We start from the raw sequence: 24491 nt of genomic DNA on the forward strand, positions 1-24491 counted from the left end.
CCATTCAGTATGATATTGGCTGTGGGTTTGTCATAAATAGCTTTTATTTTTTGAGATATGTTCCATCGATACCCAGATTATTGAGAGTTTTTAGCATGAAAGGCTGTTGAATTTTGTCAAAGGCCTTTTCTGCATCTATTGAAATAATCATGTGTTTTTTGTCGTTGGTTCTGTTTATGTGATGGATTATGTTTATTGATTTGCGTATGTTGAACCAGCCTTGCATCTTAGGTATGAAGCTGACTTGATTGTGGTAGATAAGCTTTCTGATGTTCGCTTTGCCAATATTTTATTGAAGATTTTCACATTAATGTTCATCAGGGATACTGACCTAAAATTCTCTTTTTTTTTGTTGTGTCTCTGTCAGACTTTGGTATCAGGATGATGCTGGCCTCATAAAATGAGTTAGGGAGGACTCCCTCTTTTTCTATTGATTGGAATAATTTCAGAAGGAGTGGTACCAGCTCCTCTTTGTATCTCTGGTAGAATTCGGCTGTGAATCCATTGGGTCCTGGACTTTTTTTGGTTGGTAGACTGTTAATTATTGCCTCAACTTCAGAACCTGTTATTGGTCTATTCAGAGATTCAACTTCTTCCTGGTTTAGTCTTGGGAGAGTGCATGTGTCCAGGAATTTATCCATTTCTTCTATATTTTCCAGTTTATTTGCATGGAGATGTTTATAGTATTCTCTGATAGTAGTTTGCATTTCTGTGAGATCGGTGGTGACATCCCCTTTATCCTGTTTTATTTCATCTATTTAATTCTTCTCTCTTTTCTTCTTTAGTAGTCTGGTTAGCGGTCTATCAATTTTCTTGATCTTTTCATAAAAACAGCTCCTGCATTCACTGATTTTTTGAAGGGTTTTTTGTGTCTCTATCTCCTTCAGTTCTGCTCTGATTTTAGTTATTTCTTGTCTTCTGCTAGCTTTTGAACGTGTTTGCTCTTGCTTCTCTAGGTCTTTTAATTGTGATGTTAGGGTGTCAATTTTAGATCTTTCCTGCTTTCTCTTGTGGCCATTTACTGCTATAAATTTCCCTCCATACACTGCTTTAAATGTGTCCCAGCGATGCTGGTATGCTGTGTCTTTGTTCTTACTGGTTTCAAAGGACATCTTTATTTCTGCCTTCATTTTGTGAAGGAACTCTTCAAGGAGAACTATAAACCACTGCTCAATGAAATAAGAGAGGATACAAACAAATGAAAAACCATTCCATGCTCATGGATCGGAAGAACCAATATCGTGAAAATGGCCTTACTGCCCAAAGTATAGATTCAGTGTTATCCCCATCAAGCTACCACTGACTTTCTTCACAGAATTAGAAAAATCTACTATAAACTTCATATAGAACCAAAAAAGAGCCCACATAGCCAGGACAATCCTGGGCAAGAAGAACAAAGCGGGAGGCATCAAGCTACCTAACTTCAAATTTTACTACAAGGCTCCAGTAACCAGAACAGCATGGCACTAGTACCAAGACAGATATATAGACCAATGGAACAGAACGGAGACCTCAGAAATAACACCGCACATCTATCACCATCTGATCTTCAACAAACATGACACAAAAAAGCAATGGGGAAAAGATTCCCTATTTTATAAATGGTGTTGGGAAAACTGGCCAGCCATATGCTGAAAACTGAAACTGACCCCATCCTCGCGGCTTACACAAAAATCAACTGAAGATGGATCAAAGACTTAAACATAAGACCTAAGATCATAAAAATCCTAGAAGAAAACCTGAGCAAAAACCTAGAAGAATACCATTCAGGCATAGGCACAGGCAAATACCTCACGTCTAAAACACCAAAAGCAATGGCAACAAAAGCCAAAATTGACAAATGGAATCTAACTAAACTAAAGAGCTTCTGCACAGCAAAAGAAATTGTCATCAGAGTGAACAGGCAACCTACAGAAAGGGAGAAAAATTTTGCAATCTATCCATCTGACAAAGGGCTAATATCCAAAACCTATAAATAACTTACAAATTTACAAGAAAAAAGCAAGCAACCCCAACAAGAAATGGGCAAAGGATATGAATAGACACTTCTCCAAAGAATACATTTATGCAGCCAACAGATATACGAAAACATGCTCATCATCACTGGTCATTAGATAAATGCAAATCAAAACCACAATGAGATACCATCTTATGCCATTTAGAATGGTGATCATTAAAAAGTCAGGAAACAACAGATGCTAGAGAGGTTGTGGAAAAGTAGGAATGCTTTTACACTGTTTGTGAGAGTGTAAATTAGTTCAACCATTGTGGAAGACAGTGTGGTGATTCCTCAAGGATGTAGAACTAGAAATACCATTTGACCCAGCAATCCCATTACTGAACATATACCCACAGGATTATAAATCATCCTACGATGAAGATACATGCACATGAATGTTTATTGCAGCACAGTTCATAATAGCAAAGACTTGGAACCAACCCAAATGTCCATCAATGATAGACTGGATTAAGAAAATGTGGCACATATACACCATGGAATGCTATGCAGCCATTAAAAAAAAAAAAAAAAAAAAAAAAAAAAAGGATGATTTCATGTCCTTTGCAGGGACATGGATGGAGTTGGAAACCATCAATCTCAGCAAACTATCACAAGATCAGAAAACCAAATGCTGGATGTTCTCAGTCATAAGTGAGAGGTGAACAATGAGAACACATGGACACAGGGAGGGGAACATCACACACTGGGGCCTGTCGGGGGTCAGGGGTTAGGGTAGGGATTGCATTAGGAGAAATACCTAATATAGGTGATGGGTTGATGGGTGAGCAAACCACCATGGCACATGCATACCTATGTAACAAAATTGCACATTCTTCACATGTAACCCACAACTTAAAGTATAATTTAAAAATATATATATTTTATCTGCATATTGTATATCAAAAAGAGATTTAATAATATCTTCCTTTAGCAGACTTTTTTTTAAGAAATTAACAGAAACCTCAATATGTGTCCAGTGAAAATGTCCATAATCTAAAATTTCATGGTCAAGAAGTGCCAAATAAGGACATGAACAATTTCAAATTCATTGGTCATAAATACAAGTTTGCAGAAAGATGTAAGTCATTTTATGGTGAAAAGCATATGAACTGTTGGTCAAACTCTTCTTATGCTATAAAACATTTAGCAGCAGTATGATTTAATTGTATTAGCCAAATTGATTTATTAAACTTTACCATAAAAGTATTCAGTATATATAACTTCTCAAATTGTATTTTTCAAAAAGAAATGAAATATTTCACATTTAATTTGAAATACATAGACAAAATTAAAGTTATTTGTGTATATGTATGTATATACATGCATTTTTTACCTGAAAATTGTTCATCACATTCACAAATGAAACTATTTGAAGTAATATTCCTGCAGTTTCCATGGAAACAGACATGTGGTTGACACTGGCCAATTATTTCTGAGCAATTCTTTCCTATAACAATGAAAAAAAGTTTTTTTACATTGCATATCACTATCATAACCATCAGTTTTCCCTCAATTCTTTAATAATGAAAATATCAAATTCTGACAAATGCAATTTCAGTTATGAAACCATGTTACAATGATGCATTTAAATTGAAATAAAAATTAATTTTGGCACTTTACATAAGTTTTTTATCTTCTGACCCCAGACTATAATATCCAAATATTTTTTTCTGGCTAGTGGTATCTGAGCTTTATTTTATTTATGTAATATTTTAAAATTTTAATTGTGTTTTCATGGTAGATAATATTAATACATAAAAGTACCAGTTTTTCAACATACACTGTTAGTATTGCAATGATAATTTACAAAGTAACACATTCAAATGTGTATTGTGTCTCAGCCTTACCCCCTAGCCAAGGGAACAATTCAAAAGGAGAAATGGCTGCCTGGATTCTCAGAATATGTGCACAAACTTGCAAATTCAACACTTCTTTGCACTTGCTGCCATAGCAAATTTTCAAAATCTCACTTACACATACTATTGTGGTCCCACTACATCAGTTAACATAGCCTTCTATAACGTACTCATTCTATGCATATTTAATCATCTTATAATACCCTTAGTAGAGGAATGTGCTTTGGAAATCCCAAGCATAGCAAGTGGACAAATGTTACAAAACAACAGCATGTAATTTGGCAATATGCTTTTTTTTTCTCAGTTTAATTAAGCTCTTAATTTAATTTATGAGCAGTTTTTGCCATTATCATTGATATCTTTGAAATTCCTTATATACTGACATCCCTGCCTAATGCAGAACTCTTTTTTCTTCATTTGCCTCCAAGCAACCCTAAACGTAATGAAAATATAAATAATGAAAATATAAATAAAAATCATGTTTCAAAATGTTTTCCAAACATAAAAACTAAATTAACAGTATAATGCTCAATAGGCCATGCCCTAATTAAAACTTAGTGAGTTTTATGAGCTGAATTGTGCCCACCCAACCCCACCACATTCATATGTTGAAGTCCTAACCCTCAGTATCACAGAGTATCTATATTTGAAGACAATATATTTAGAGAAGTACACAATTAAGGTTAAATAAGGTCAGTAGGATGCATCCTAATCCAGCGTGACTGGTCTGCTTTCAAGAGGAGAATATTTACACACAGATACATACTGAGCAATGACAATGTAAAGACACAGGAAGAAGATAGCAGTCTGTGGCCAAATCAAATCGATCTCAGAAGAAAACATGCCTGCCAATCTTTGACTTTTGGCATCTACTACTGTGAGAAAATAAGTTAAGCCATCCAGTCTAGGGTACTTTGTTATGACTGCTCTAACAAAATAATGCAGTGAGCACTCTCAATTGTTTTCACAATTCTACATAATTCATTATCTTCTTTGATTTTAAAATTGAAGTAATTATTTATAATTAAAGTGGCAAGTGGAGTATTCTTAATGTTACAAAAATAAGTAAGCATTATTTAGATATTTTATAGTGTTCAAAGTTTAATGATTTAAAGCACCTATGGCTGAAAAAAGAAATAAAGAAAGAAGAAAGTAAGAAAGAAAGAGAGAGAGAAAGAAAGAGAAAGAGGAAGGACGGGAGGGAGGGAGGAAGGAAGGAAGGAAGGAAGGAAGGAAGGAAGGAAGGAAGGAAGGAAGGAAGGAAGGAAGGAAGGAAGGAAGGAAGGAAGGAAGGAAATCTTGAGTAAGAAGCAAACCATTCTATGCAGTTATAATAAAAGCACTAAAATAATATCCCATGAACTATGAATGCATACATGCAAATTAATATTCTGACACACGGTAGAAATTTTCTGACCAAATATTCTTTAAAACTCTTTGGACGGGTGAAAATGGATGCTTTAAATAGTGTCTATTAAATTGCTTTGTCATTGACTCTAAATCAGCAGTTTGAGTGTTTTCACATTTTCTCTAGTCTGCCTTAACTTTAATCACCTGATATACCCCAGCGTAAATCAGAGGTATAACTTGCACCTTCTATCACCAATGCCAGTACAGTCAAATGATAATTTGATCCACGTTATAGAGACAATATATTCAGTGGCTATCATTGGTATTAATTTCTATAATGATCTTGGTACTGAGCTATCAAGTTCAAAATGAGTATTTGAAAGATTGGATTAGGTGACTTTTACAGCCTACAATGGCTTAGTGAGGTCTTCCATTACATCTTTTTTTGTTGTTGTTTTATTTTATTTTATTTTTAGACGGAGTCTTGCTTCATTGCCCACGCTGGAGCGCAATGGCGCGATCTCAGCTAACGAAAAACTTCACCTCCCGGTTCAAGGGATTCTTCCGCCTCAGCCTCCCGAGTAGCTGGGATTACAGGCACCCGTCCGGGCACCCGCCATTATGCCCAGCAAATTTTTGGATTTTTGTAGAGACGGAGTTTCACCATGTTGGCCAGGCTGGTCTTGAACTCCTTACCTCAAGTGATCCGCCCACCACGGCCTCCCAAAATGCTGGGATTACAAGTGTGCGCCGCCTCCCCGTCGGCCCCCATTACATCTTACCACACAGCCCCTTTGGCTCCTATGGAGTCAGCCTCAGGCACATGGGAGAAGGAATCCCCCTAAAGCCTGCCTAACACAATTACAGTTAAATCCCTGCAGGTGATCTGTTCTAGACATATCTCTGCTCTAACCTTCCTTCCTCTTATGACCAAAATACATACCAATCTGCTCTTTTCCTATACTATTATTATTAGCCGTGTCAAATACTTCTGTTTGTTAGATCATCGTGGTCTTATTTCACTTGTAACTCTCCACGCCAGGTCTGTCAAACTCTCTAAATTCTTTCACAAGTTTCCAAGGTTTAAATGTTCCCTACATTTTTTCAATGTTTCTCCTCACTTTCCTCCGATGACCCCAGATTCCTCTAGTATATTCTCAAGTAGAGAAAGTTTTATTCCCTTCAAACCTCACTTTAGCCTCAGGCAGCATCATTTACATTTTTTTTAGATTGTCTTTCCTCTGGCTTAATTACTCACCAAACATCTTTTTACAACCTTTCCTGATTATTGCCTCTTATTGAGTTTATCACAACCGGTTATTAATTATAACATCTTATTTTCATCCTTGTCACTATCAGCTATAAATCAAGGTTTGGATGCCATACCAACATCCATTTAAAACATTGCTCTTGGCTCACAATTATCTGTTCCTCTCCAATTCTGCCAAGCAACTTCAATGACTTCCCTTCAACCATAGTTCCTTAACTTCCTCTACTCAGATGCATACTTCATTATCAAGTTATCACGTATCTAAATACCATAATCTTGGGAATTCATTCAGTGACTAAAAGCTTTTATATTATTCTGATAATCTTATGTTTTAATGTATGAGACATTAAGAGTGGATGTTGGGAAAGATATAAATATAGATATTTCACTATTAAACATGTTTCTAAGAGCCCTCTTTCAGTTAAGCAAAAAGCTTATTTTGAAGGGTCCCTGATAGGATTTGTGTATGTCCGGAATCTATATTTAGCCAAATCTAAGGAATCTATTAAAATTTTTAAAATGCAGTTTGATTTCTGTTAAGTAACCATTTATAAATTCGTTGTGTTTATTTTGATAAAATTATATATTTTAAACAATCTTACCTGTAAATGGTGGGTGACAGACACATTCATATCCTTGCTCATCCCAGTTTCCTCTTTTATTAATGCAGCTGCCATCATTTTTACATGGTTTAAAAGAACATGCATCAAGTTCCTGGCAGTATTTTCCAGAAAATGGAGGCTGGCAATGGCAGCTATATGTCTTGCTCCAAGCTTCACTAAGACATTTACCATGACCAGAGCAAAATTCTGAACTCAGAGATTGCTGGCAGAACTGCTGTTTCACTGTCACATTTAGTCGAAGTCCCAGTGGACAAAGTGATGGACCACTTGCCATAACTGTGATAAAATAATGTGTTCCAACACTCAGCCACTTAGAATTAACAGTGTGCATTCCTTTTAGTCTGCAACCAAAAAGTAACTGATCTTCCGTTGTGGTATTTTGCACACAGCCAATGAAAGATGCTTCAGAAACATTCATCAAATTTATTTCTGGAAATTGAAGAGATGGTTCAGAAGAAATTACAAGGATATCTCCTAATTGAATTTGCAAAGGGCAAATCTGGGGAACAACTTGATTGCCTGAAGTATCTATTTTAGTGTTTACACCCAAAACCCAGCAATCTCTGTAGAAGTCCAAGCAGATGTTTTCTGTTAGTGTCCAATTTACCACATGTGATGAGGGTTGTGGATGCCATTCTTCCACCAATTCCCGTCTACATGTTTTTCCATTTATAAAAGAACTGTGAAAAACCATGAGGCTCAGAATGACGATTGATTTGTCAGTCATTTTCGGGCAACTGTATTTTACAGTTTATCGTAAAGAATTGCTGCAAAAATGGTGTTTTAAGTATTGCTGGAAATTTCCAAGCAAAGTTGTTGTTAGGGATTCCTGGGAAATGGAATTGGCTTTTTTTCTGTCCCTAAAGTAGCTTTGATGACAATGTGCTTTGATGGAGAAACGGAGGAATTTGAATGTTGTAAATATTCCTTTAAACAGAAAAAAAATACATTGTTAGTGACGTTTTCCCTAAATTACTTAATAGTATAGAAAATGCTAGCTCTTTCTGTAGATTTAATAAGAGCCTACACTGCAAAGATGTCACCAACAGCTAGGGACCTTCTTTGGGAAAGAAGGCCAAGAAAAACATGATCAAGATATGTTGATCTGGTCAAGCTTTATGTAGTCACCTGATTTTGAAAAGTTCTGGTTTCATGACATAATTTAGTCAGCAACTTACTGCGGTCTTTTGTGTTTTCTCCTTACACCAAGCTTCAATCTAATCGAAACACAGCACAGCCAAGATTTGTTTACAGATGGTTTCAATTTTCCTGGGATCTAAGCGTTCCTCTTCTGATTAGTTTTCAAAAAATACCTTTAAATCATAGAAGAGTAAAAATCATTTAAATATATTTTTAATGTAATATTTTATATAAAAATAAGCCTTAAAATGCCTGATAGTGACAATCATGCTCCTTTTATCCAGAGGATGGGAGATCTCATATATATATATATAAAAAATTCTGTTGTGCAAATGACTAAACCTGGAATGAGTCTTCATCAGCTTCTGTAGGAATGGTGGAAGGTGTCAGATAAAGAGGGAAAAAGAGGTCAAAAAGCAGTAATGAAAATATTATAAGTAAAATGGTAGTAACTGAAAGGAGGAGTCAGTCCATCAATTCTGTTGTTCCAGAGGGCAAGAAAACATAAAGGATTTCTGAGTTTAATATATTGACCTATTTTCTTTAAAGGTAACTACCAATTATTGAAAGTTTTCTCTGTACAAATCACTCTACTACTTGATTAACAAATAAACTGCAATCCTCGCAATAAAACTCAAATTTTGAGAAGAAAAGCAAATAAGTTCAGTGAAAAAAACGTGTTCTTTGGATGTCAGTTATGTTATTCATTCATTTAATGTCCTTAGGCAACCTGAGATTTAATTATCTCCACTTTCAAATAGGTACACTGGGGAGAAGTACAGCTAATTAACAAGGTAAGATTGAAGATTGAATGACTGTGTAAACATATATGAGTCACTCAATAAATAGTAACTTTTATTTTTGTTATTGTACAATTTCATCCAACAGGTAAGTGGTATATGTTGTATTAAAATTCAGGTTTGTCAGATTCAAAATGTCGGCATTTTCTACTGTACCATAAAGATCAATTAAATGTTGTTAAATTATGTTATGCCATTATATAATTTATTTGTTAATTCATATCAAATCTTTATGGTAAGTCTAATATCTTAATGGGTAGTCTAGATTAGGCAGAAATCAAATTTTAATTATAAATTACCTCTGCAATTTCAGTTCAACATGTTAGAAATCTATGAAATATACATTCATATGTGACATATAACACAAATATGCATATAGAAAGATAAAATACAACTTCTACATGATTAAACGTTCTACATAATCACGTTAATTTCAAATATATTAATCACCTTGTTAATTTTATAGATTTAAATTATTAATCTTGCTAAAGGTTTTAAAAAATAATTCCAACAAGTATATTTGAGCTCAATCTATGTGCAAGGCAATATGCTCAGTACCAGGATTCATCAATAATCAGTTGGAATAAGGTATCAATGGAAAGAATTAAGAACTCAATGAAGGAGACAGATCATTAGACAAGCAACATCATCAAATTGCTATCAACAAAGTAGTCTAATGGTCTATGAGACATGTAGCAAGGACATTTAATCCAAGCTAGGAAACAAAATCTAGGCTAAAATGATGAAATTGAATCACCTGGGAAAATTGCCAAAGGAAAAATGTTCCAGGAGAGAGCATCTATCTAAAGATTTTGAGGCGAATGTGACACTGGATGCCTTTAAGGATGTAAGAGAAGTGGAGCTTTCTTATCAAAGAGGGAAAAGGAATTACAATTAAAGATAAGCACTCGATTTAGGAAGAGATTATATCAAGAAGTAGCAGCCATTCTCAGTTTGAGAGCAATGAAAAGCCTCTTGAAGATTTCATATAGGTGATTAACAAAAAAATAAAATAAATCCTCACTTAACTTTGTCCATAGGTTCTTGGAAACTGCGACTTCAAGCAAAACAACATATGACAAATCAATTTTGTTCTCTCTTCAATGTTATAATGAAAAGATAGAGGAGGAAAAGATGTTATTTGAGGATCAACGTGTTGTGTGTCGTTTTGCTTAAAGTCACAATTTTGAAAAACCTGTCAACTACATTGAGAACTCATTATAATTTAATAGTATTAGTCTAGTTTCAAGGTGAGGAACGTATTGGTGAGTGCAATTAAAAGAATTGAGACACTTGTGGAGGAGACAACAACATTAAAGTAGTGAAACAATAATGAAGACTGATTAGTACAGAGGCAATACAAATATAACACTGGTGGGAGTCCATAAATATTGAAATGGTAGAATTACTACATCTCCAAGGCTATTGACCTAAAGAAAGAGAAGAAAATCCAGGAAGACCAGTTGGAGCAATAAGACTGCAAGGAAGAGGGGAGAAGTCTGATTCACCTAAGCATACACTCAATTTAAGGTTTATCTGAGTGATTTTCTAGCAGAAATGTTCAGAAATCACAAGAGAGAAAGTGAAGTTTTAGAGAAAGATACAAATCACTAGGCAATACTGAAATACTTTTGTACCTGTAAATCACAAATTTACAGTAGTAGCAACCTGCACAGGTGTATTATTTTCCCAGTAGCTTAGTTGAAAAGGATACACTAAAGATTAAATAGCAAATGAGTTAAACACAGTAACAAATTTATTTCCACATGTAAATGCGAGGAAACAAATTACATTTGCATTGAAGCAAAATTAGGCCTGTGTGACATTTTTAGACTGACTGCAGATGTGAGCTCGCATTATTGTGGGGCTAATCCCATGCTTCTTAGAGCACGCTGGGTCTCTAATTATTGTACATTTATGTTTTCAAAGAGAAAGTGGCTTGATGCATTGCATTTCCGCCTGGTAAAAATTTAAATAAATGAAAATAGCAGCAAAGGAAAAAAAAAACATTAACAGAAAAACATTTGTGAAGTCACTGTATATCTATACATGCTGAATACAAAATGCTTTGGATTTTATTGGGAACTAGAGCAATATAAACATTATAAATTTGAAAAATGTGATGTAATTTTGACCCAAAAGGTATGATGTTATGTGTCTCAGCTTTTCATTTATAAAGACATTCTTCAAACCCTGTCAAAATGGCAAGCCAGATGGTATTCTCCTCAATTCTAAACACACATATTGATTATAATGTATTTAAGAGTTAAAATGAGGAAGTAATTTTATCCCAGGTGATATTACCATTAATATCTTATAAATTCTTGAGCCAAGAAGTCCAGAAACCCAGAACTATGATGGAGACATTGACAGCATTGCACATAATTACAACCATAACATCACTTGACAGGTTACATTACCAGAAAAATGTTTCACAGGAAAATATGTGTAATTTCAGATGAATATGAACTGTATCACTTTTATAGTACCTTTGTAGTTAGGTTACTCTAACAAATAAAGCCCAACTTAAATTCAGTAGTTAAGAAAACATGAACAATATTTCTTCCTTTCACAAATAGCTGTCATCTTAAATGACATCTTTTAAAAAATAAGGAAATAGGTTTAAACAAATAAATTTTATATAAGCCAAAAAATAATTTGAATAGAACATGCTCCTTATAATAGTTGGCATATAACAGACATTCAATTAAAGATAGCTGAGTAAATATTGGAGATGACAGATGTAATTTATTTTTATTTGCATTCAACAGACAATATTATAAACTATGGAAGCCTTTAATAAGCTTGTAGTTGATTTTATATACCTGATATTTTTCATGTTTCACTTCTTTAAGGACTATGACCTCCACAATAAGCAGCTTTTTATTTGTATGAATTATACATTGTACTTTCAAAACATATACAATGAGGAAAATTAGAAGAGATAAAATTAACAGATACAAAAGTTGTCATAATTTATGCCTGTTTTCTAGAAAGTAAGCAACAAATTTTACCTACCACAGATTGGACTAAAATTATAGGAGGGGAGTGAAAATGTGTGTTTCAGAAATGCTAATATAGCTACCAGCAGTATGAATGATGAACATTTTAGCAAGGAGACTAGAAAAGGGAAAAAATGGTAAATTTTAAAATAAAACTGAGATAGAGTAATGGAGAAGAGACAGCTGATTTATTCATTATTTTTGAAGGGAGTAGTGACTGACTTTATCGATTATGCACCTACTATGTGGGAGACACCAATCCTTCTTTAGTCCACTGTCTTGGTTATGACAATGATCCTGTGAGGTAAATAGTCACAGCCCCATTTTAAAAATGAGAAAACTTAAGTCACCATAGTGTCTGAAGAAATAAAAATAAAAAGAGTAAAAAATAAAAAAAATAAAAAGAGAAAAGTGAAGCACAGAAAGACTAAGGACTTGCCCAAGCTCACACAATCAATAAGCAGTGGTGTGTAGATTGACCTGACTCTAAAACACATGTTCTCAGTCACATTTACCATCTCATACACAAATGCGCACACCCAGTTTGGTTTCTGAGGCAAAGGACACAGCTAATTTAGGAGAAAGAATATTCACAACATGATTGCCAATAAGGCATAATAAGGCGTAGCATTAAACAAAGTGGCTCAGGCAAAAGACGACTGAGAATCCTGAGGAACAATAATATTCAAGAGAGAAGTGAAGCAAGGTATCTCAAATTATCGTTGGATTTTGTTAAGAAAGACAAAGAGAAAGGTTTTCAGAATTTTTAGAGTTGGCACTTTTATAAATTATGAAGTGAGTTTTGTATATTTGATGATCATAATGGTGGTAAACTCAGTAACTGGTCAGTTGATGCTATAAGAGCAGGTAGATTTGAGTGGTATGGTGGGATTAAGGGAGAGAAAAATCAAATTTAGAAAAATATTTGAAAAAATTGTGTGTGGAAGAAGAGAATTAAGTAAACAAGTTGCCAAAATAGAGTTAAAATCTCATTTACTACATCAACTTCTTCATAAAGCGGTGTTTAAACTCAGATCTCTAGGTTGAGCACCACTCTACAAGTGCCTTCACATTATAGTATCCTTTTTGAAGAAGAAATAATAGGCAGAAATGTACCTTCATCAGTTCCCTCTTATTTCTGTCTCCCAGGTTTATATTATCCTAAATGGAATAAACAGTCAGGAATGAAGTGATTGTAGGGAATGTGCAGGGGTCAGTGATGTCAGGAGTTACAAAGAGCCACAAGACTGTGAGTGTCACAGATGAGCTAAGGAATGAAGTGCATTGTGGATGACGCCTGGGGCGGGGGGAAGGTCAGAACTTTCTGTTTGCTTATTACTCAGCTACTTACAAATGTATAATTTTATAATGCTTTTTAACATGCTTAAATGTTTAGAGACTAAATTTAATATGTCATTATTTTTTAAAATATTTTCCTTCTTGATTCACACGCTCTATGAGTAGGCCTCAGAAATTTTAAATAGCTATATTAAAGAGTACTTATTAGAAACAGAGTTTGTCTTCTGTGAAGTGAAATTGGTTTTCTGTAAGTAATCTAGAATAGAAAATAATTGATAATAGTATCAGTATATCTGTGAATGTCCATGCATACATGTGCGTTTGTGTGTCTGTGGGAGAAGGGAGATGTATGCAGCCTCATCTCAATCTGAGTCATCACAGCATACTGATATTGTTAGTTATTTCTCTTTTGTAGATGATTAAAATGAGAATTTAAATGATTGCATCGAGGTTTCATTATTCAACTCTTTTAAGATCATATTTCTTATCTCTTAACAGAGATAATTTTTTTCTAGAATATTTTCATTTTAATGAGGAAAAACTACATTTAAGAAAAACACCTAAATTATAGCTACCATAATCCAGTTGGTCTACAGTATATGGATTAAAAGTGGTAAAGAAATGGAAAGAAACATCAATATATTGTAATTGGAGTGAAGAATGAATGATGCTTAGTAACTCACTGATTCACGGAGTATAAATGATTTACCATTCAAGATATCATTTCAATTGCAATTATAAATTTTGTATTAACTTTTCTTTAGTTTGTGGTTAAATTTTAATCAAAATATATTTCCATATGTGACATTATAAAAAAGCATATAGATTATTTTTGACATATTAAAATATGCTGCAAGAAATTAGTTATTTTTTTTAAACACTTTAAGCTTACCTTTAAAAATATTATCTAGACAACTTTGCCATTAACTAGAGGGTGAAAATACTATCATTAAACAGAAATGGATGAGATAATAGCATCATACCTTTACCAATATTTGCTTTTAAAAAACAGAGCTTGTTTTATAAAATAAAATGTTAAATAAATTATGCCTTATTTTGTACTTCCCTTTCCTTTCTCCACATATGGTCTTATAGATTATTGATTTTTTAAAAAATTAAGTATAACTTCTTTTCCATTGTCTATATGTTTTAGCTTTCATGAAAAAAAAAAAAAAGGTTATTTGTTTAAACATTGACCTTTCATTGAAATTCAGATAGCTTAAGCATGTACAAAGTCAAAGGCTATATGTGACTTATAGACAAAAATGTTTTGCTTCCATGTTTTGACAATTATGAATAAAGTTGCTATAAAGAGCATAAGGATGTCTTACAAAACTAAACATACTCTTACCATGTGATCCAATAATCATACTCAATTCACACAAATCATACTTTTGGTATTAACTCAAAGAAGTTGAAAAATTACATCTCAGAAAATACTGCACAGGGATCTTTATTATATTAACTTTTGAATGCATATTTTTAAAAAGTAGAGTTTTAAATTTACAAAGTTATTAGGTGCTGAATGTTCTCATGTGTACCATATTGTCCAGTTTCTATGATTTTTTAATGTTTCATATTAGTATAATACATTTGTCATAATTAATGAGTTAATAGTATATTAACTAACTAATTAATTTTACTTAATGTCAATGCTTTCTTCAGACTTTTTCAGTTTTTACATTATGTCCCCTTTTCTTTTCTAGGATCCTATTCAGGCTACTACATTGCATATAGTAGTCATATCTTCTTAGGTTCTTCCTGGTTGTTACTTGCCTTGTTTTGATGACCTTGACATTTTTTAGGACTATTGGTTAAGTATTTGTAGAGGAACACCCCGCAATTATGATTCATCTGATTTCTTTTCCATTGTTGTATAAAAGTAGTACGTATTGGGGAGAAAGACCACAGAAGTAAAATCTTCTTTAAAAAGTGAAGCAGTGAAGTGTCATTTTCATCACATCATATGGAATATAAGTAGTCACCATTAATGTTAACCTTGATCACCTGTCTTGAGGTAGTATTTGTCAAGTTTCACTATCACCCTTTTAACCCTGCCTCCATTGTCATATGAATGCTTTGGAATGTAATAAACTATACTTAGTTTTGGAAGAAACTATTAAACTGTCTTCCAAAGTGGTGGTACCATGATTTTTTAAAATTTTTACCAGCAATTAATCAAGAGTTATCATTACTTTGCATCTTTGCCAGCGGTAGTAGTGTGAGTTCTTTGGATTTTAGCCATTTAAATAGGTATTTACTGATATCTCATTGTTGCTTGCTTAAATTTCTAATGACAAATGATGCTGAACACATTTTTATATGCTTATTTACCATCTATATATTTCGGGGGTTGAATTGTCTATTCAGATCTTATGCACGTTTAATTAGTTCTTTGTTTTATTATTATTATTGAGTTTTAAGAATCCTTTTACATTTGGATAAAAATCCTTTATCAGATAAGTGTTTTGCCAATATTTCTCCAAGTAGTTATTTTTATTATCTTAAACAATGTCACTTCAAGGCAGATTTTAATTTTAATAAAGTCCAAATTTCCATTTTCTGTCATGGAATTATGCTTACGGTGTTGTATCAAAAAATGTATTGCCAAGCCCAGGGTCATCTACATTTTATATTTAATGTTTATATTTATTATATATTATATATTATTTTATATTTATATTATGTTTTCTCCTAGAAATTTTGTAGTTAAGTGTTTTGCATCTAGGTATGTAATTAATTTTGATCTAATTTTTGTGGAGAGTATAAGTTGTAAATTCAATGCCTATGTTCATTTTATTTTCATATGAATATCAAATTCTTCCAAAACCAATTAATAAGAAGACTATACTTTTGGCTTTGAACTGCATTTGATTGTTCATCACATATTAGTCGATTACATTTGTGTGGTCCTATGTTTGAACTCTCTATTCTGTTCCATTGATATACATGCTTGTTCTTTTGTCGATATCAGGCTACCTTATTATTGTTGCTTAATGGTTATATGTTGAAATGAGGCAGAGTGTATTCTCCAACCTTATTTTCTTCAGTATCGTGGTGGTTTATTCGAGTCTTTTGCCTTGCATAAAAACTCTATAACCAGGGTGTCAATATTGGCAAAATAGCTTGATGTAATTTTGATTGGGATTGTACTGAATCTATGGATCACACAGGTAAGAAGTGAAATCTTAATTATATTGAGGCTCCCAGTTAATGAACATGGAATCTCTTTCCATTTATTTATAATATTTATTTAGATTTTTATCTGAGTTTAGTTTTCCATGTATAGGTCGGTACATAATTTTATAGGTATATACCCAATTATTTATTTATTTTGGGTACTATTACAAATGGTATTATTTTTCATTTAAATATTAATTGTTCATTGCTATTACATGGGAAAGCAGTTGACTTTTGTATACAGTATTAAATTTTATCCTGGACACATGCTATACTGACTTATTTAAGGCATTGTTTAATATTTGGGAATAGAGACCATTTTATCTCTTTCTTATTAGTCTGTATACATTTTCTTGCTTTTGTTTTCTAATTGTGCTAGCGAGAATTTCCTACTGTTGAATAGGAGTGATGAGAGGACACTCTTGCCCTGTTCTAGACCTTTGGAGGAACATATCCATTTTTCTACACTAATTAGCATAACTGTAGGATTTTACTGATACTCTTTACTAAATTGATGCTTTTCTTCTCTATTTTTTGGCTTTCTGAGAGTTTTCATCCAGATTAGTTGTTAAATTTTGTAAAATATTTTTTTCTGTATCAGTTTATATAATTATAAAATACTTTTCCTTTAGAGAATTGATATGGTAGATTACAATAATAAATTTTAAAATGGAGAGCTAACTCTGCACTGTGGTATAAATACTGTTTTTCATTATTTATTATTCCTTTTACTTATTGTTAGATTCAAGTTTAAATATTTGTTGAGAATGTTGTGTCTATGTTCATGAGAATTATTAGTCTGCAGTTTTCCTTTATTTTAATATATTTGTCTACTTTTGGAATTAGGGTAATGCTAGCCACAAGAAATGACTTAGGAAGTGTTCCAGCTGCTTCTATTTTACTGGAAGGGGTTATGAAGAATTGGTATCATTTCTTTCTTTCATAGTTGGTAGAATTTACCAGGGAATTAATCTGAGAGAGGTGATTTATTTTATGGAAGAGCATTAGTTATTCATTCAATTTCCTAAATACATGTAGGCCTATTGAGATGATCTTTTTGTCCGCAAGTATTGATAGTTTGTGTTATTCAATAAATTGGTCTATTTTATCAACATTTTCAAATATTGAGACAGAAAGTTGTTTTTAGTATCCTTTTATATGTTCTCTTAATGCCCATAGGAACAATAATGGAAATTCCTGTTTGATTTATTATATTAATAACTTATGTCCCCTCTCTCTTTTTTCCCTTGATTAGCCTGACTAGAGTCTTTATAAATTTTATTAATATTTCCAAATAATAACTTTTGTTTTTGTTTATTTTCTTTATTGGTTTTCTATTTTTAATCTTACTGAGGTCTGTTCTAATTTTAATTATTTCTCTTCTTTTGCTTAGTTTGACTGAAGTTACTGTTATTTCTCTAACTCTTTAAAGTGGAAGCTTAAGTGATTGATTATAGATTTTATTTTCTAATATATGCATTTAATGTTATACATTTGTCTCTGTGCACTGCTTTTTCTGGATCTAAATGGTTTGACCAGTTACAGCTTCATTTTCATTTAGTTCAAAATACTTTTTTAAGTTTCTCTTCAGACTTCTCTAACCAATGTGCTATTCAAAAGTACACTGTTAAATTTCAAATAATTTGACATTTCTTCAAGTATCATTATTTTACTGAATTCTACTTTTATTCCACTGTGGCATGGGGATATATGTTTTATGATTTCATTTTGTCTTCATGTGTTCAGGTGTGTTTTATGGTCTGGAATGTGGTCTGTCTTGTTAAATGTTCCACACAGTCTCAAAAGAATTCGTCCTACTGTTGGGTAGAGGATTCTATAAATGCCAATTATATCAAGCTGTTTTATACTGCTGATTGGTCAATCATATCTTTATGAGGTTTCTGCCTGCTTGGCTTATCAGTTACAAATAGGAGTATTTAATGTATCCAACTATAATGGTGGGTTTTCTCTTATTCCTTTCTGTTTTATCACTTGTCTAATATATTTTGGCATGATGTTGCTAGGTACATGCACATTTAGGATTGTTATGTCTGCTTGCGGAATTTATTCCCTGAAGTCTGCTTTATCTGAAATTACTTGAGCTACTGAAGATTTCTTTTGCTTAGTGGGAGCGTAATATATCTTTTTGCAACTCTTTTAACCTACCTGAGTCTTTATATTTAAAGTGTTTCTTGTAAATAGATTATAGGCGGGTCTTGTTTGCTTATTTGTTTTTCTCCAATCTGAGAAGCACTTTTTTTTTTCCTAACTGTATTTCATTGATTTCCATATTCCTCTTTTTCTATGTGCTCTGGTTTTAGTTGGGTACTTTACATGATTATTTTTATCTTCTCTCTTAGAGAATCAATTATACGTCTTTTAATGATTGTATTGATTGTCCTGAAGTTTACAACTTTCTTTCTTTCTCTCTTCTTCCTTCCTTCCTTCCTTCCTTCCTTCCTCTTTCTTTCTTTCTTTCTTTCTTTCTTTCTTTCTTTCTTTCTTTCTTTCTTTCTTTCTTTCTTTGCTCTGTCTTGCTGTTGCCCAGGCTAAAGTTCACTGCCTTGGTCATAGCTCACTGTAACCTTCATCTCCTGGACTCCAGCAATTCTCTGCCTCAGCCTCCGGAGTAGCAGGGTCTACCACCACATGTCACCAGACTAGAGTATGATTTTTTTTTTTTTTCTTTTTTTAGACAAAATCTTGCTATGTTGCCCAGGTATTGAACTACTGGCTTCAAGTGATTCTCTTACCTTGCCTTCACAAAGTGCTGGGATTACAGGCATGAGCCATCACATCCAGCCACAATATCCTTTTTTAACTAATGTAATTTGATTTTTAAATAACAGTATCCTGCTTCATGTGTAGCACCTGTACCTTGTAGCAGAGTATTCCTAATTTATCCCTCCTGATCTTTCTGACATGACTGATATTTCACCTATCCATACGCTACAATCACCCAATATATGGTTATCATTGTTACTTTCAAGTTATTTCTGTAACTGTTAATAATAAGGAAAATAAGGCATTTTATTTTACCTTTATTTATTCCTTCTCTGACTGTTGTCTTCCTTTCCTCATGTAGATCTGAGTTTCTGGCCTATATTATTTCACTCTCCTTTTTTTCAATATCGCTTGCATGACCTGTTTGCCTACATTAAAATCTCTCAGATTTTGATAGTCTGAGAAAGTCTTTACTTCTTCACTTTTAAAGTATCATTTTACTAGGTATAGAATTCTAGGTTAGTTTTTTTTTTTTTTTTTTCTCTTGAAAGGTATATCATTGTACTCTTCTCATTTGTATAGTTTCTGATAAGAGGTGGGCTGTAATTCTGACCCTTGTTTCTGTATAGAAAAAGTGTTTTTTATCCCTCTGGCTTTATTTAAGATTTTTGCTTTGTCTTTCATTTTCTTCAGTTTGCATATGACATGCCTAGAGAAATTTTTGTTTGTTTGTTTTGTTTTTATCTTTATAATTTATTTTGCTTAGTGTTCTCTCAACTTCCAGGACATGAGAATCATCTGTCACTCATTTTGGAAAGTTTTCAGCAATTATTTTTTCAAATATTTTTTCAACTCTGTTCCCTTTCTTCTCCTTCTAATATTATAATAACACATATTACACTTTTTGAAATTGTCCCACAGTACTTAGATATTCTGCTGTGATTTTATTTTATTTTATTTTTCTTCTTTGAGTTTTAGTTTGGGAAATTTCTGTTAATATATTTTCAAGCCTACTGATCTTTCCTTAGTGTTCCACCTATGTCCATTCTCTAATGAACTTATCAATGACATTTATTTCTATTATTATTTTTTTTAATTTCTAGCATTTTATTTCAGTTCTTTCTTAGAGTCTCCATCTCCCTGTTTACTTTACTCATTTGTTCTTACATTCTGTCATCCTTTTTTATTAGATATCTTAACATATTTTTCAGTTATTTTAAATTATCTAGATGGTAATTACAACATCCTTGTGATGTATGAATTTGGTTCTGATGATTACTTGGTCTCTTCAGCTTATTATTCTTTTCCTTTAGGTATGCCTTGCAAATTTTTGTTGAAATTCAAGCATACTGTATCAGGTAATAGGAACTGATATGAATAGGCCTCTAAAGTGAGGATCTCTGTTAATGTCGCTGGGCTTTGGCTTTATTTAGAGTTTGCTGTACCTAAAGGTGTCTAAGACTTGATTTCAAATTCCTTTAGTGTCTGGTTTTGTTGTCCCTTTTGCTTTGGACTTTCCTAAGTACTCCTCTACAGAGAATGTCTATGATTTGCAGCTTTCAACTATTGTCTTTTATAGTACTGACACTCTGTGGGTTTGATGGTAATGTATAAGAGACGGAAATGATATAATTTATGATCTATGGTCTATGATCCTCCAATTAAATCTCAGTCTTTTATTGGGTCTGTGTCTCTAGCCTGTAGCCTTAAGAAATGTTTCTTCTTATATGAATTTCCCATTTTAATTGAGATAGGAAATATACAGGGGGCTGGAGTATGACAAATGCCCTTGCTCACAATCCTGGCATGACTCTGGCCAAACTCTCCCCACTGGAGAATAGGCCTTTGTTACAAAGAAGGTCTGGGTTTGGCCGGGCATGGTGCCTCACGCCTGTAATCCGAGCACTTTGGGAGGCCAGGCGGCTGGATAACCAGATCAGGCGATCGAGACCATCCTGGCTAACACAATGAAAACCTGTCTCTACTAAAAATACAAAAAAAAAAAAAAAAAAAAATAGCTAGGCGTGGTGGCGGTCGCCTGTAGTCCCAGCTACTAGGGAGGCTGAGGCAGGAGAATGGCCTGAACCCGGGAGGCGGAGCTTGCAGTGAGCCGAGATCACACCACTGCACTCCAGCCTGGGCAACAGAGCGCGACTCCGTCTCAAAAAAAAAAAAAAAAAGAAAAAAGATTTGGGTTCATTTAAAAGGTTAATTCTTCCTCTCCCCACTCCCTGTATCCTACAGAATCATTCTCAGATCTTTACAGTAAGAACTTGGAGAAAAATCCTGGAGGAAAAGTCTCTGAAAGTGTGGGGACCTACCTACCTGAAAGTGTGGGGACCTACCTAAGACTGTAGTGTAGCCCCGGGGGGAGATTCTCCCTCACACTAATCCCCATTTGGTCTTCAGCAATACATTTAAGAACTTAAAGTAAAATTAAAAAAAAAAAAAAAGAAAGAAAAAAAAAAAGAAGTTACCTTGATGAATAGCAAGCTTCTCATTTATTGAGGTCTCAGTAGTGTATTACAAATTCACTGGGAAGAGAATTTTAGTTAAATATGTGCATTAAAATACTTTTGTTAAGAAGACCAAAAAAATCTACACAAAATGTATTTTGTTAGATGACTCAGGACCCAGAGGTATCCAATGAGTAAATTGGTGATGAAGATAAACATAGCATAAGAGGAGTAACATACTATAAACAAAAAGCAAATACATCTTCCTTTCATTGATTGGATGAGAGAAGAATGCCAGAAAGGAAGCAGAGCCTCTGCAGGAGCTACAGGCTGACAGCTCATAACAGATTCTCCTTAGAGAATTTAAGATAGTTGGTGTGGAATTCTAGAAAATTTAAGACGGTTGGTGTTGAATTCTAGCTTTTCTCTAAGATTTTTTCATCGTAAATGGTTTATATTACACATTTCCATCAGTAGTTTTTGAGGGTTCCAGTTACTCTATATAATCTCCAATACTTGTTATGGGTGGTCTTTTTAACTTTTGCTAAACTAAAAAAATTTTATTGTGGTTTAATTTAATTATCAATTTTGTCAAGCATCTTTTTAACCCTTGTTTGCCACTTTTATATCTTCTTTGGCAAAATAACTATTCAAACATATTGCCTACTGTTATTTGGGTTTTTTGTTTTTTTGTTATTGAGTGCTTGGAGTGCTTTTCACATTCTAGATGAAAACTCTATGCTATACATATGATTTGCAAATATTTTCTAACAATCTATGGATTAAAATTTCATTTTCTGATGAGTAACTCTTAAAGAAGAGAAAATTTTCATTTGATAATGTCCAATTAATAATTTTTCTCAGTGCTTTCAAACTTGAATGTACACCTCCTGTCAATACGGTGAAATACAGCAAGTAATTCCTTTCTGCTTACTTATTTGTTTCCCCCCTGTAGACTCCCACCTTGAAATGCTGCAATGTGAAGTGATTTCTTTCTAGATGGTAACCCAGCTGTACTTCTGAAACCTCCTATAAGCATCATTCTGCCTATTACTATTGCCTCACTTCTCTGTTGGATCCTTGTCTCCTGGACCACACATATTATTGTTATAATCTCTCATTTTGCTGGAGAACATTTTCCAACAGGTCTCTCAGCAAGGCGAAATGTGATATACATTTTTAAAACTTCAAATATCTCAAAAATATCATTTGATTCACACTTTTGATTAATATTTTTTGACTGAAGGTTGAGTGCTGGGTTGAAGATCATTTTCCTGTAGGAAAGGTATTTCTTCATCTCTTCCAGTTTTTTTGATGTAAAAGTCCATTGTTATTCTTACTTCAAATTCTTTGATTATGACCTTATTTTTGGTATGTTTTTGTCTCAAAAATCCTTATCTCTATTGTTAAAAGATTTTCAGTGATTAAGACTTGGAGTGTGTCAGTTTTCATTCATTTAGATGTATCAAAACAAGGTGTGTGTGTATGTTGTTGCTGTTAATTTAGAAACTTGTTATTTAATTCTAAAATAGTATTACTCAAGGCATTTATTTCATTCAATGGTTTCTTATTCCATTGGTAAATATGGTGCAACGTTTGATGATGCACATAATATTCTCTATCTGCCTCTTGCTCTTTTTGAGCTGAACTTCAAAAGCATTCTTTGTACTTACAACATTTTAAGGCGAGTGTTAATTTGTGAAGAATTTGTGAATAGGAGATACTTTCTCACTAATTCCTTAAGGATATATTTGTTTTTAAGTTTCACCTACAGAGATTCCAATTCCATTCTCACAGTCATGCAATAAAATTGACAAACAGTAACTAGACTATTTCTTTTATCTTATTGCAATAAGAATACATTATACATGACATTACTTAAAAGAGCTGTACGAAAATAGCACACCTGCTTCTTTTCCCACTAATGGTATATGTTTTTTATCTACTAGGGATAAATTATTATTTAAAGATTATGTAAATAATTCTGTTTTAGAACAGAGAAAATTATTAATTAAAACTATTAACTTCTTAATGTTAATGCATTGTGTGTGTGGTGTGTGAGAGAAAGAGAGAGAGAGAGAGAGAGACAGAGAGAGAGACAGAGAGAGAAAAGAGAGTTAGACAGATGGAATTGTGGCATGTATTCAGAATATTTTTACAAGATGAAAGTCTGTCAGAACTCCTAAAGTATAGAAATCAGACTTAAATACTCACCTATCTAGGACCTAAGATTAACAATGTAACCTTCTCTTTGCTTGCTTCATCTCCCATCTACATGCTTCTGCATATGCTTTATCACACAGTCTTATAAGCAAACTGCTTATAATATGATGTGTATTGTGGAATCCACCTGCCCTAACCTAGATTAGGTATTTTTTTAATTGTTGTTTGAGTCTTCCCAGGTAGGTACTATTTTTTCCAATTTATAGATTAGCAAAATTGGTGTCAAAAAGATCTAATAACTCAGGGCAGGCATGGTGACTCCTACCTATAATCTCAACATTTTGGTAGGCTGAGACAGGGGCTCACTTGACGTCAGAAGTTCAAGACCAGCCTGGTCAACATGGCAAAAGGCCATCTCTACTAAAAATACATAAAGTAGCAGGGTATGATGGCACACACTCCTGTAATCTCAGCTACTTGAGAGGCTGAGGCAAGAGTATCACTTGAACCTGGGAGGCGGAGGTTGTAGTGAGCCGAGATCATGCCATTGCACTCCAGCTTAGGTGATGCAGCAAGACTCTTGTTTCAAAAAAAAAAAAAAAAAAAAAAAAAAAAAAAAAAAAAAAAAA

General features: G+C 33.3%; 1 protein-coding gene across 1 annotated transcript in view; it reads right to left on the reverse strand.

The window, feature by feature from the left end:
- Nucleotides 1-24491, reverse strand: part of EYS (eyes shut homolog (Drosophila)) — a 2114515-nt gene that overhangs the window by 1885829 nt on the left and 204195 nt on the right. Inside the window, exons 3-5 of the mRNA XM_025382342.1 lie at nucleotides 8277-8411; nucleotides 7078-8025; nucleotides 3333-3446 (exon numbers count right to left, since the gene is read on the reverse strand). Of these exons, the coding sequence (XP_025238127.1) occupies nucleotides 3333-3446; nucleotides 7078-7825 (862 nt within the window). The 5' untranslated portion in view covers nucleotides 7826-8025; nucleotides 8277-8411. The remainder of the gene's footprint in view (nucleotides 1-3332; nucleotides 3447-7077; nucleotides 8026-8276; nucleotides 8412-24491) is intronic.

This window comes from Theropithecus gelada, chromosome 4 (assembly GCF_003255815.1).
Source record: "Theropithecus gelada isolate Dixy chromosome 4, Tgel_1.0, whole genome shotgun sequence".
Taxonomy (NCBI): domain Eukaryota; kingdom Metazoa; phylum Chordata; class Mammalia; order Primates; family Cercopithecidae; genus Theropithecus; species Theropithecus gelada.